This window comes from Mirounga angustirostris, unplaced genomic scaffold, assembly GCF_029215605.1.
Source record: "Mirounga angustirostris isolate CCGP_5_RB_7025 unplaced genomic scaffold, mMirAng1.0.hap1 SCAF_1, whole genome shotgun sequence".
Classification (NCBI taxonomy): domain Eukaryota; kingdom Metazoa; phylum Chordata; class Mammalia; order Carnivora; family Phocidae; genus Mirounga; species Mirounga angustirostris.
In genome coordinates, this window is record NW_026991709.1 from 200,723,448 (window position 1) to 200,737,196 (window position 13,749).

Here is a 13,749-nt window from a genome sequence, read left to right on the forward strand (position 1 = left end):
AAACTTCTTTAGAAGCCACGTTTTGGCACTATGAGGTGAGGTTTCAATGGCAGGCCTGCACCTGGACCCTCCTGTGTTGTCCACCTCAGACTTCCTGAAACAGAGCCACACCCATTTGTTCTTTACCCCGGTGTTCCCCGGGCCACCTAGACACCTCTGCTCTCGCTCTCCTCCTGGGTACCTTCTGACTAAGTGCAGTGAGCTGGCATATCTTAAGCAAATCCAACCAGGAAAGCATTGACACATACAGATTTTACTGAGGGTTTCAGAACACCGAGAAGGCCGTCATACATCCATCAGAACTTCTTAAAAGTCCCCCTGACGCACCCCTGCCCTTGCCCTCCTCTCTCCTCCCCCTCCCACTGGGGCTTCAGCCCAGCCCCATGGCCTCTTCCCCTGATCCTCTTCTCCCAGCACCTCAAAAACAAGCCCAGACATTAGCCAAACTGAGACCATCTCTTGCTCAAGTTCACTTCTGATGCGAGGAGCATTTCATTTGACCTGCCTAGCTTTATTCTAAATAGTCCAAATTAAATCAAACGCAGTTTCACACGTGACTCTAAGCCCAGAGCTTCTGATGGAGCAGGGGAGGGAGAATGACATTCCCTGGAGCACCCACAGATGTTTCAGAGCCTCTCATGAACAGGTCTCCCTTGACACACGTTTACTGGAGTCTACAGGTTACTCTCAGATGGGGGCCTACAAGAAGTCTGCCTGCTGCAGGCCTCACCCTCTGGGGTGACGTGAGGCCACGTCTACACCTGGAGTTAGGCTAACAGCTCTTCTTTTCAACATCATCTGCTTTGTCCAGCTCCAAACATCTCTGGGAAAAGGAAGGGCATTTATCCGCTACTCCTTGGTGCACCAGAGGTTGGCGGACACCTTACAGCAGTGCTTCATGAACACCAAGGTGACCAGGTAAATGCATGGCAGTGCTGGGCTCTACCCAGTGAGCTTGAGTCCCCTCATTAGTACCGAGGAGCCCCCAGCCGTCCTCGGTGTACGGGGGGCGGTAGCATGGTGTGTTGACAGGTGAAGAGACGAAGCTCAGGGGGTCTGAGTGCCTTTCTCTAGGCCCCACTTATGCCGGGTCACAAAGCAGGAGGTTGGAGCCAGACCTCCGAGCTCCTGAGGCCATGTGGCTTTCCCTCACGGATGGCATGCCCTCGGTGCCGGCCCTAATGAGTGGACAGACCCCACCGGCCAGCGGGGCCAGTGGGCTGCAGCCTTGGCTCTCAGGAGAATCAGCTGTGGGGTTTTTAACACCTCCAAGCCCGGGGCCTCACCTGAGACCCTGAGTCAACGCCTGCTGGGTTTGTCAGGGCTCCTCTGAGGTTGTGGTGAGCAGCCAGATTGGAGCCCCACTTATTCGTGGGTCGGCCTTTGTGCGGCTGGTGCTAAAACCTGGGTAGGCAGCGGGCGGGGAGGGAGGGGTTTGAGCATGTAAATGGGGTGTCCAACAGAGAGCTGCAGCTCAGGCCCCTGGCAGCCGAACCTCCCTGGGTTTCCCACACCCTTTTCCAGCGCTGCCTCCCCTCTCCCCAGGGAGTGTTCTTCCAGTCAAAGAAATCACTTGTGGATTAAAAAAAAAAAAAAAGTACTGGTTGGGGGAAAATCCTGGGTTTCATTTTGTCACCTCTAAGATTGATTTGCATAAAGACGTATTTCTCAAGCATGTGATAGGCTCTGTGAATTCATGTGAGTCGAGAACCTTCGCACATTTGATCTGAAGAGTATTTCGTTCTAGATGTTTGGTGAGAACCGTCACCAGCAGCTTGACTTCCAGTGCGTCACCTTTTCACGGACGCCAGCCAAGTAGCTCTTTAGGCCCAGCAGTGTTGCCTTTCTCAATTCTTACTGCTTCACACCTCAAAGTGTGGCTGTTTGGTTTCTTGGCTTTAAAATTGGTGTCTGGACAGACCTTAGCCACGAGCTCACCATCCTATATTGAATCCTCTAGAGGAATAGAAGATGAGGTTGTGTTTTCACAGAGGAAGTGTTCTTTCCCCTATAACTGCCCCTTTCCTGGCAGATAACTGAGATTTAACTTTTCGCATATCCTTTTTGGGGAATAGATATGATGTAAATAATAAATGAATAAGCATCTAGTTCGTTTCAGTGATTTCCTTGAAGAAGAGCAAGCTTAACTGAAAGTTAGGTGCTCCTATAGTGAAAATAAAATTGGGGAGTGAGTGTGTGTGTGTGTCCGTCCCCGTCCGTCCCTGTCTGTCCCTGTCTGTCTGAATTTAACTTGTTAGTAACCCGAGTGAGAATTTGATAAGCCATATCAAATTCAGTCTTTCCTTACCTTTAGTATCCTTATCATCAATCCCTTTTTCTGCTTCCCTGCAGTGACTGGTACTACGCAAGAAGCCCCTTTCTGAAACCGAAGCTGAGCTCTGACATCGTGGGTCAGCTCTATGAGCTGACCGAGGTTCAGTTTGACCTGGCGTCAAGAGGCTATGACTTGGACGCTGCCTGGCCAGCGTTTGCCAGGTATTTTGAAGAACTGCTTGGTTGAAAAGACTGGGGGAAGAGGTGTTTGAAGTTTCAGAGGTTGCCGCCAGTCTACTCAAAGCAGCTTGGTCACTCAGTAAATTACATAAGGCTTTGCAACTCTTATGCCTACTAATTTTCTAGACTTTGTTGAGTCGTGACTAATGATAATATCAGAAGGCTTCAACTCAAAACTCTCCTAACTCTCCTAACTCTCCTAACCAGCCAGGTGGTATGAGTCAGTGGAAATGCATACGCAAAACCTGAGGTTTTTTAAGTGTGTTAAGGGACTTGGGGGTGGCCAGTGGGGGAAGCCAGCGGGCTTTTTCCTAGTCGTGTTCTTGCAGAGTTACCACGGAGGCCTTGCAGGCAATAGGAGAGGGAACTACAGCATCCATGGAAGGGTTGCTGGAAATGCACGCTCACCTGCCACTCCAGGAGGGAGATGGGAAGGGACAGTCTCAGACAGTGGGTGACTTACCCACAGTCGCCCAGCACCGCCAGGGTGCCAGACTCGAGTTCAACTCCAGTTCAGCATTTATTTATTTTTTTGAGAGAGCGCATGCATGCGTGAGAACTTGCGCATGTGCACATGTGTGCGCTCTTGGGGGTGGGGGAGCAGAGGGAGAGGGGGAGAGAGAATCTCAAGCAGGCTCCATGCCGGGTCAGAACCTCAATCTCACAACCCTGAGATCATGACCTGAGCCGAAATCAAGAGTTGGCGGCTTGGGGCGCCTGGGTGGCTCAGTTGGTTAAGCGACTGCCTTCAGCTCAGGTCATGATCCTGGAGTCCTGAGATTGAGCCCCACATCGGGCTCCCTGCTCATTGGGGAATCTGCTTCTCCCTCTGACCCTCCCCCCCCATGCTCGCTCTCTCTCACTCATTCTCTCTCTCTATCTCTCAAATAAATAAATAAAAATCTATTAAAAAAAAAAAAAAGAGTTGGCCCAGGCACCCCCTGGCCCAGCATTCTTTGTTTTGCTTTCTGTTAATACAGATTGTTTTAAATGTCAATTTTTATATTTTTTATTAGGAAATATTTTCTATATAGAAAAGAGTCCTGAATATGATGACACCCATGTGCTGACCACCAAGATGAAAAGCTAATATTCTGCCATATTTACTGCACATGTCCTTTTTAAAACTTTTTAATTTTGAAATCATTTCATAATTACAGCAAAGTTGCCCCCCAAATGCCACAGAGCATTCATCCAGCCTTTACCTCGACTCCCCAATTATCAGTATTTTACTGCCACTGTTTTATCACTCTTTCTCTTTATCAATACATGTTGGTTTATTCCCTAGGCCATTTGAGAGAAAGTTAACACACTTGATTCCGCTTGACTCCTCAGTACTCACTGTGTACTTCCTAAAGTCAAGGACACCCTCTTATGTTTAACCTCAGTGCAGATATTAAGATCAGGAAATTAACATGGATAGAATGCCACCGATTTACAGATTCTAAGAATTATGCCAGTAACGTCTTCTATACTCCAGGAGCTGGCCCAGAAATGCAAGCTGCAGTTAACGCCAGTCTCTCTGGTCTTCTTGAATTTGGAACTGTTTCTCAGTCTCTGTCTTTCACAGTGTAGATATTTTTGAAAAGCACAGGCCAGTTACTTTGTAAAGTGTTCCTTCCTTGGAGTTTGTCTAGCGCTTTCTCATTGTTAGATTCAGGTTAAGCATTTCCAGCGGGAGTACCCAGATGCTGTGTCGTCCTCAGCACATTATGTCCGGAAACCCACAATGTTGATTGGTTTCATCAGTGTGGCGGTTGACCATGACCATTAGGTTAAGGTGGCATTTGCCAGATTTCTCTAAAGATACTCTCTCCCTTTGTAATCGGTATGTTTCATATGGGAAGATACTTTAAGATTAAGTTGTTGGGGCGCCTTGGTGTTTCAGTCTGTTAAGCATCTGCCTTTGGCTCAGGTAATGATCTCAGGGTCCTGGGATTGAGCCCCACATTGGGCTCCCTGCTCAGTGGGGAGTCTGCTTCTCCCTCCCCTGGCTCGTGCTCTCTCTCTCACACTCTCTCTCTCAAATAAATAAGTAAAATCTTAAAAAAAAAAAAAAAAAATTAGGTTGTTACCTCGCTTTTTCCTTAATATTTATGTATGTATGTATTTTTGTGAGCTCTGCTCCCAACATGGGGCTTGAACTCACGACCCCAAGATCAAGAGTCACATGCTCTGCTGACTGAGCCAGCCAGGCACCCCTATGTATGTATGTATGTATTTATAGCAGAGTTGACTCATGGATTCTTATTTTAATCAGTGGGCTACATTCTGTCACTGCAATCATTTATTTTGATGCTTAAATTGTTCCCTATTTGGCCAGTAGAAGCCCCTTTGAGCTGGATCTTTTGGGTTTTTTTGTTTTTGTTTTTTTTTTTGGATGTTACCATGTCTGATACCATTCGTTTAGAAAATAAAAGATCACGGATCCAAATAAAGCCCTGTGGGGCCCCACCCCACTGTCATGCTCTCCCCTTTAATTCTAGAAGTAATCACAGCCCTGTAGTTGACACACGTCATTCCTGAATCTCTGTGTGTTACTACCTGTGCAATCATACATATTTTAATATGTGTGGTTTTATTTTGTATGTATTTATAAATTTTGCGTACATTGAATCATAGGTAGCTATCCTTTTACAACTCGCTTGTCTCATTTCACGTTGTTTTAGAGATTTTTATCTGTGTTTGTACATGGATTTCTATGGCTGGAGAGAGCAGGTCAACCAGCCACAGCCCAGAGGGCAGCACGGGCGGTGGCGGGGGGGGGGTGGTCACAGAGCTTCGCCCGTTCTTTACCTGTTGTCCGCGGCGGCTGATGTGCTGCCACTGTAGCCTGAGTCGTTGTGACAGAGACCAGAAGGCTGGCAAGCGTAAGGTATGTCTTGTCTGGCCCCTCATAAGAAAAGACTGCCGACCCTCCGTGTAGAGTGTCCCGCTGTACGACTGAAGGCCAGTTTACCGGCTTCCCGGCGGGACAGAGTTAGGCTGGATCTGCTGCCTTCACTTCCACAGTGTGGCCCCCAAGCCCGGAGTCACCTTGACTTGCAGACTGACCGCTGCTCTCCCCTCACTAGCAGACAGACCGTGACAGGCACCAAAGGTGTAAGGAAAATTTCAACCCCAAATTGGAAAATGCCAGGTCCACTTAGTTCTTCTTTGGCAGCAGATGGAAAGGCCTTACATTCAAACTTGGCAGTGAAGCCCATCAGCCGCGGGCCAGCGTAAATGTGCTCTTCGGTAGAAGCTGTTGGGTTTTTGGCTTTTGACTCTCTCTGGGAGGGCAGTGCCCCCTGCCACCACCTGGGTGCCTTGTGATAATCAAGGCCTCTGTGTGTGTCCTGATCTGATACCGTCTGTCTGTCCTGTGGCCCCGCAGGAGGACACTGGCCCCCGGCTCTTCTGCTTACCTGTGGAAACCCCCCAGCCGCAGCTCCAGCATGAGCAGCTTGGTGAGCAGCTACCTACAGGTAATGCCGGAAAGGCTGGGGATTTCCTCACCGACGCGTCAACCAGGCTGTGCCCTGGCCGCTCGCAACTCAGGGCGATATTCTCAGACACCTTTTGTTCCAGCTCGAGTAATACAAACCGGGTTTTTATGACCCAATAGAACTTAGGCCTTTTAAAAATTAAATTCTGTTAGAAGCTTTTCAAGTATTTTAAAGGAAGCAATTTAGGTCTTGGGTTAAAAGCAGCGGAGTCAAACGCTGTCACCCACCAGTCGTGTGACCCCGGGCAGACCACTTACCCTCTTGAAACTGGAGTGCTCTCATCCAGAAAACGGGGGTCATAGGAGTCATTCTGGCTCAGACGGTGATGGTGCAGCTCGAGCGAAGGCGCCTTAAGGGCTTGACACAGGCGAGTAAGTGCTCAGGAAAGTGCTGGGGAAAGTTCGCGGGTCAGGTGAATTTTGTTAATTGTGTCACAAATGTGAATGTATCATAGTCGCATATAGTTTCAAAGGTAAGGACAGTGCAGTTAAAATTAAAATACAATGACATAAAAATAGTAGAAGATTACGAGTGGAGAATAAATTGAGCTTGAGCCCTGTTGTGTGGTTGAATCGCATCAGGAGCTGTAGGTGTGGTGCAGTGGTGAAGAGGAGTTTAAATGTAACCTAATGAATCTAAGCGCCAATGTCCATTATGCTCCCAACACTCCAGGAGGCTGGATGGGACGTGCAAGCTCTGAGAGCCCGGGGAGCTCACATGCGTGGCATCGCGTCTTTAGGATGTTCTCTGACCTCCTTTGGCGGGTTCTTCCAGCGAAGTGCTTCTAGCCTTTTGAAGAGCTCAGTAGACTCGCTCTTTAATGACTTCTCATTGAGCTCTAAAGCTTTTCCCCGTGGCCATAGAGCTTCTCTCCTGGGGCCACTTGTGTTTTGTTTTTCCTCCGCAGACTCAGGAGATGGCCTCCAGCTTTGACGTGAGCAGCCCCTTAAACAACGAGGCACAGGAGGGCTTTGATGAGATGCGGCTGGAGCTGGACCAGCTGGAGGTGCGGGAGAAGCGGCTGCAGGAGCAGATGCAGCAGCTGGACAGAGAGAACCAGGAGCTGAGGGCGGCTGTGAGCCTGCAGGGTGAGAAGCTGCAGACAGAGAGGGAGAGGGGCCGCGCCGCTGCTGAGGACAACGCCCGCCTCACTTGCATGGTAGCCGAGCTCCAGAAGCAGTGGGAGGTCACCCAGGCCACCCAGAACGCCGTGAAGGAGTTCCAGGAGTGCCTGCAGGCCCTGGAGCTGGGGGCAGCAGAGAAGGAGGACGATTACCACTCGGCCGTGCGGCGGCTAGAATCCATGCTGCAGCCCCTGGTGCAGGAGCTGGAGGCCGCACGGGACCTGCTGGGCGGGGAGGACCGGCATTCAGCTAATGTCCCAGCCCCGCCGGGTACGGCCGAGCAGAAGGCAGATGCGGCACCAGACACACGGGGGCAGCAAGAGCTCCTCCCCAGCGCCTCGGCCCTGGAGGTCCAGGAGCTGCGGGAGAAGCTTCGAGCCCTGGAAGGAGAGAGCACCAAGGCGCAGGAGCTCAACAGGCAGCAGAGTGGCCAGCTGGAGCAGCTGGCCAAGGAGCTGCAGCTGAAGGAGGAGGCCCGGGCCAGCCTGGAGCGCCTGCTGGAGGAGACGGCCCCGCTCCGGGAAGAGCTGGCCGGGAAGGGGCACGAGGCAGCCCAGCTCCGGCGGCAGCTACAGGAGTCCCTAGGCCACCTGAGCTCCCTGGAGCAGGAGTTGGCGGAGGTGAGGCAGGGGGAGCGGCAGCGGCGAGAGGAGAAGGAGCTGCTGCAGCAGGAGGCCAGGTTCCTGGCACGGCAGCCGCGGCTCCTCGAGGCCCAGCTGGCCCAGCTGAGCCGGCACGTGAGTGAGCTGCAGGAGCAGAAGCGGCAGCTCATCCGGGACAAAGACCACCTCAGCCAGAAGGTGGGGGCGCTGGAGCGGCTTGCCGGGCAGCCGGGCCCAGATCTGCCCACGGCAGGGGAGAAGCCCGAGGCCCAGGGCCCCCTAGGTTCCACCCTGCAACAGGTCTTCAAGAAGCCGGAGGAGGAGCAGAGAAGCCCCCAGGAGGGCCAGACAGGTGATAGCCAGATGCGAGGGAACGGTCAGGAGGAGAAGCTCCAGCAGGCCAACAGGGAGCTGGAGAAGGAGCTGCAGAATGTGCGGGAGCGCAACCAGCTCCTCGAGGGCAAGCTGCAGGCCCTGCAGGCTGATTACCAGGCCCTGCAGCAGCGGGAGGCAGCCATCCGGGGCTCCCTGGCCTCCCTGGAGGCTGAGCAGGCCAGCATCCGGCACATGGGGGACCAGATGGAGGCCAGCCTCCTGGCTGTGAGGAAGGCCAAGGAGACCATGAGGGCCCACATGGCTGAGAAGGAGGCCGCCCTGCGGAGCACGGAGGCCAAGCGTCAGCAGCTGCAGGAGGAGGTGGGGCTGTGCCGGCAGCTGGTAGAGGCCCGGGAGAGGGAGCTCGGGGCTCTTGAGCGCCAGTGCCGCCAGCAGACCCAGCTGATCGAGACCCTTACGGCAGAGAAAGGCCAGCAGGGACTCGGCGCACCTGAAGACCGTGCAGGCCGGGAGCCAGCAGCCCAGCCGGCCCTGGGGCAGGCCCAGGGGGAGACCCAGCAGGGGGAGGCTGGGCACCTGCCGGCCGAAGTGCTAGACCTTCAGGCCAAGCTCCAGGCAGCCCTGGGTGACCGGGAGAAGGTACAGGGCCAGCTGAGCGTGGCTGAGGCCGCTCTGAGGGAGCACAGGGCCCTGGTGCAGCAGCTGAAGGAGCAGAACAAAGCCCTCAAGAGGGCCCAGGGTCGGGAGCTGCTGCAGCTCTCAGAGCGGGAAGGGGCGCCGCGGGAGGAGAGGACTGAGGAGGAGGAGCGATCACGGGCCGAGAACCCACCAGTCCCAGAATGCAGCTCCCCGGAAGCCCAGCTGGAACAGGCCGAGCCGCAGGGGCAGATGCCCGGGGCTAGCGCAGCCACCGACGAGCCCGGCGTCCATGTCAGTGCGCAGCTGGCCGAGAAAAAGCAGACAGAGGAGGCCCTGGCCTGCGCCTTGCGGGAGCTCCATGACGCCAAGGAGGCAGCCTCGAGGCAGCGAGAGGGCCTGGAAGAGCAAGTGGCAAGACTGCAGCAAGAGAGGGACAGCGTGCAGGAGAGGCTGAAGGTGGCCGAGGAGGCGGCCCACTCCTTGCCCGGCCTGCAGGCCCAGCTGGCCCAGGCCAAGCAGCAGGCCCAGAGCCTCCAGGAGACTGCACACGAGGAGCTCAATGCCCTCAAGTTCCAGCTGAGCACCGAGATCATGGACCACCAGAGCCGACTGAAGGTAGTCCTCCCTCGCCTTGACCCCCCGGGCTGCGGTGGTCTCCTGCGGTGGGGCCCAATGGGTCCACGAGAGGATAGGATGTGCCTTCAGCCATGTGGCACGTTAGGACCCAAGAATGTACTGGGCAGCCGGGCAGACGCGACTGTCCTGCTCTCTAGGTCCCAGCACCCTTCCCCTCTCAGGGACACCTTAGGGGCACATGTCGGGGGCAAGGCCCTAGCCCAGAAGTCTAAACTCAACATGGTTGCAGACAGGTTTGGTTCATAGAGTGGCTCTTTTACATCAGTAACCAACACTTAAAGAGCTGGATGTTTACAAATTCAGTTTGGGGGCTCCCTTTGAAATCTCAGGAGATCTTAAAGACTGTGCCCTCATTCCCAACCTGCAGAAGTCACCAGGAGCTGGGTAGTGGGTGCCCCCTTCAAAGGAGGTGTGCATCCTCTGGTGTTTTCCTTAACGCTCGTTTATGTACATGTCCAACCCCTCTGAGCCTGTGAGTTTGCCCTAGACCCTCTCCTAGCCTCTAGAACCTCTAGCCTGTGAGTCTCGTCTGTGGGTTTTCTGTCCCTTCGGGTGCCATCCCGATGGCAGGGGCTGTTGTGGAAACTGGCTCAGTGCGTTTCACAAAGCCTTTGGAGTAGACAGGCTTACGGGAACAGTGCTGACCATGAGCCTCGGTACTGCATAAAGGAAAAGGGTTAAGGGTGGCTGAGACCGAGGACACAAGCAGGATGGCCATGGGGCTTTGGTTTCCAGAGCTTACCACTTGCCCATTAGCACTGTGTTTTGTGCTCACCCCCAGACACACAACTATTGCATTTCTGCAGATGTGCCTCCAGTACCGTGTCCCCCATCTGTGCTGTTCCCTGTGGCTCATAGAGCGCTTGTGTCCTTGCCAAAACTAAATCCTAAGTGTGAGGACCAAGCTGAGTCTCTTAGTAAACTTGAAAGGATGTTGTCACCAGTGAAGCCCAAAGCTTATTGAGTTGGGTGAAAAAGAGAGAGGTAGCTTGTTTTTACCCATCTGGGGGAATGGGGCTGAGGGCGTCTCCATGCCAGGACCCCACTTTCACGAGCCCTCTCTCATCATCTCCAGACTGCCAGTGAAGAGTGCCGGAGCCTCAGGGACCAGCTTGAGGAGCGAGGCCGGCAGCTGCAGGCTGCCGAGGAGGCGGTGGAGAGGCTGCAGGTAGGCCCTGGGGAGCATGCTGGTCGGCAGCCTGGCTGCCTGGGCGGGGAAGACAGGCGTGCCCGACTCGGCCTGGTCATTCCCACCCCCAGGGTGCGGGCCTGTCGGGGAGAGGGGTCTGGTTTGGTTTCCACTGGACCCTTTAGAAGGGTCGTGTGCAAGATTCCCAATTTCTAAGCCAAAGCTCCCATCCATTCACCTCTGTAGACGTCTTGAGCTTGCATCGCAGCCCCTTCTGCCTCCCGGGTACCTGGCTGGAGCCACCAGATGTGTTTCTCAGCCAGCCGTGTGGACAGGATACGAGGTGTCCTTCTTAGCTGCCTCCGCAGGCATGCCTGAGTCGGTGGTCCTGTATCGAGGGGGCTCACGGGGGAGGGGGGTGGTGCTGCAATCACCGTCTCCAGGGAACCCCGCTCCCTGCCACCCCACCTCCGCCCCCACCCCGAGATTTGATTCCCGCTGCCCCTCCTCCAACCTCCACCGCCAGTTGCAAGTAATACTTGACAGATAGGATTACAAACAGGAGTGGGTCACTCAAAGGTTCTCGGGCTCTTGAACTTAAAACAAAACCCTCTCCAGTTAGAAGTGACCTGGCCAGGTGGGGCGGAGAACCCACCAGTCCCTTTCTGGCCTGCGGCACAGGCTGTGGTCAGCTGAGTGTCTTCTCCCCGCTGTCCCATGCCAGGCCGCCCAGGCAGATCTGGGAGAGCAGCTGCACGGCACCAGCAAGCGTCTTTCCGAGAGCCAGGCCGCCATGCAGAAGAAGGATGAGGAGGGGGCTGCCCTGCGTGACAGCTTGGACAGGTTAGTGATGCACTTCCCGCCCACAGGGCCCCGGCCGCGGAAGCTTCAGGGAAGGGGGTGTTTGGTGCAGTCATTTAGAAACTCAGCCGCTCATAGCAGGTTAAAGAAGTCCTCTTGCAAGAAAAGCCACAGACTCGGAACGCACTTTGCCAGGAGCACGCCACAGGGGGCGGGCAGTCCGCCTCTCACCCCCCTGCAGGCAGTCGCTGAGCCTTTCTTGATGCCATTTTCCTCCATGCAGGGCACGCTTCTGCTTTGGAAGAGCTGACATGAAATAAAAGTTGGAATATAATAGTGGTAATGATAACAGCAAACACTTAAATAATGCCCCAAATGGGCCAGGTACTATTTTAAACACTGCATCTCTTTGTCCCTTTTTTCCTCCTAACTCCTTTGAGGAAATTATTACTTGTCCCCATTTTATAGACAAGGAGAGTGAGGCTCAGAGGAGTTAAGTTGCTTTCCCAGCATCTGACAGCACGTGGGTGGTGGTGGGAGGTGCGACCCAGGTCGCTTGACTCCAGAGTCTGTTTCCTCAACAATTACCCTGAAAAGCGCACAGATACTTCTGTGTCTGCTCTCGTGTTAGGGTCTTGGGGGGTGTGTGTGTGTTTCCCTGCTACGAGTTGTGACTCGAGCTCTTTCTGGTTTCCTTTATGAAATGAGAGGCCGCAGGGCTTGGGGGGGGGTGGTCTCACAGGCAAGTGCCCAGTGAAGGTGAGCGAGTGTGCCCAGCACCAGGCCGGCTGGTCTGCCTGCAGACATCATGCTGTCACCCTTCATCATAGTTGTCCTAACCTTGGAGTATGGCCCTGCTTGTGCAGCCCCAAGACTTCCCTGAGCCCCCTCATCTTCAGGCTGGGGGGCCACCTGGAGTTATGAGCGGGAGCCCACCCTTTGGTGAGGAGGCCAAGGCAGTCCTGCCAGGGATGCTGCCACCCAGTCACCTGTGTGCCGCCAGCAAAGACTGGCACACCAAATTGTCCCAAGCCTTTACCTTTTCTGCCCATCCCTCATTGCCTCCTACCACCCGGCTTCTAGGGTGGGTCCAGGCTCAGTGGGAGATCCAGAGCATGTTGGGTGTTCAGTAACCCAACATGCACATTTCTTCTCATCTGATTCTTCCTGAGTTCAAACGCTGTAGGGCTTTGGCTGCCCAGGTCGTATTCACGTGACGATATAAATAGCAAGAACCTCCTAAGTTGGTGGCATTTTTTTAAAAAATGCTACAACAGTACTTATTTGTAAGATCTCAGAGCTGTTGCTTTAGCTGTTCAGTGTTGCATAATCTGTCCTGGATTGGGTTTTACTTTATTCACTGTGTGTGTGCGTGTGCATGCACGTGCATGTGTACACCCATGAGATCATTTTGGTGGACAGTGTCTCGTAAACAACCTTCCGACAGCTTTATACTGGGTATGGGAAGGCTGGATTAGATACAGATTACTTAGTCTCTGCAGAGCCCTGTGTTTAATGGAGCTTTTATGAACACCCTGCTGGACCTTGGGGTTTGTCGAGCATTCCTGGAGCACCACTGCCCTTGGGGACAGGCAAGCTGCAAGTAGAGCGGGCAAGGGCAGGAGGACCGTGCTTCATTAGGCCAGCCCTCGGCCATAGACTGAGCCGAGGGAACAGAGCTCCTTAGGGCTCCGGGCTGTCGGTCAGCACCTGGCAGTGCACATCAAGTGCCCTCTGGGTAGCCCAGCACCGCGCCCTGTGCACAGAGCCCCAAAGACACGTGGGAGACAGGTCCTCGTCCGTGTGGTCGCCTCCAGAGAGATACGCCCGTGTTCTTTCTATCCCAACTCCATTTTCCTCTTGCAAAGCCCCCATCACCAGTGCCCCGCACTCTTGGGCTTCCCCCATAACCTCAGCCCCTGCCCCAAAACCAAGTGGTGCAGAGTTCAACTCACCTGGGGTGCTCCTCCTGCTCTCCCAGAATACCATTGTATTTGGCGTGGGGGGGTGGTGTGTGAAGAGTTTGGGGTGTGAGGGGAGTTTTGAAGGCCGGGGGGATGCACAACTTGTGAGTGGGTAGTGCCGAGGGGCACCCCCACTGTGAGAGGGAAAAGGCTCAGACGGCAGCAGGATCCCTCGTTAGAGGCCCGAGTTAGCCCAGAGGCACAGGGGATGTTGGAAGCAGTGGCTAATCAGTAAGCTTCCCACTTCTCCACCAGGACCCGGAAGGAACTTGAAAAAGCCATGACAAAGATCCAAGAGTATTACAACAGACTCTGCCAGGAGGTGACAAACCGGGAGAAGAATGACCAGAAGATGCTCGCGGACCTGGATGACCTGACTAGAACCAAGCAGTACCTGGAGGAACGACTGATTGAGCTGCTCAGGTGAGAGTCGGCACCAGCAACTGGCTGGGGGCCTCCTCTGAGCTGGGGTTTCTCTTTAAAGAAATGCAGCTACTCTTGGAAGGCCTCTCAAGG

At 54.1% G+C, this 13,749-nt stretch overlaps 1 protein-coding gene across 4 annotated transcripts in view; it reads left to right on the plus strand.

The window, feature by feature from the left end:
* FYCO1 (FYVE and coiled-coil domain autophagy adaptor 1) overlaps nt 1-13,749 on the plus strand; it is a 74,664-nt gene that overhangs the window by 19,443 nt on the left and 41,472 nt on the right. For all 4 annotated transcript variants that reach the window (XM_064597029.1, XM_064597026.1, XM_064597028.1 and 1 more), the window contains exons 5-11: nt 812-918; nt 2,353-2,496; nt 5,891-5,981; nt 6,910-9,318; nt 10,415-10,507; nt 11,193-11,311; nt 13,489-13,656. In XM_064597029.1, coding sequence (XP_064453099.1) covers nt 812-918; nt 2,353-2,496; nt 5,891-5,981; nt 6,910-9,318; nt 10,415-10,507; nt 11,193-11,311; nt 13,489-13,656 — 3,131 coding nt within the window. The remainder of the gene's footprint in view (nt 1-811; nt 919-2,352; nt 2,497-5,890; nt 5,982-6,909; nt 9,319-10,414; nt 10,508-11,192; nt 11,312-13,488; nt 13,657-13,749) is intronic.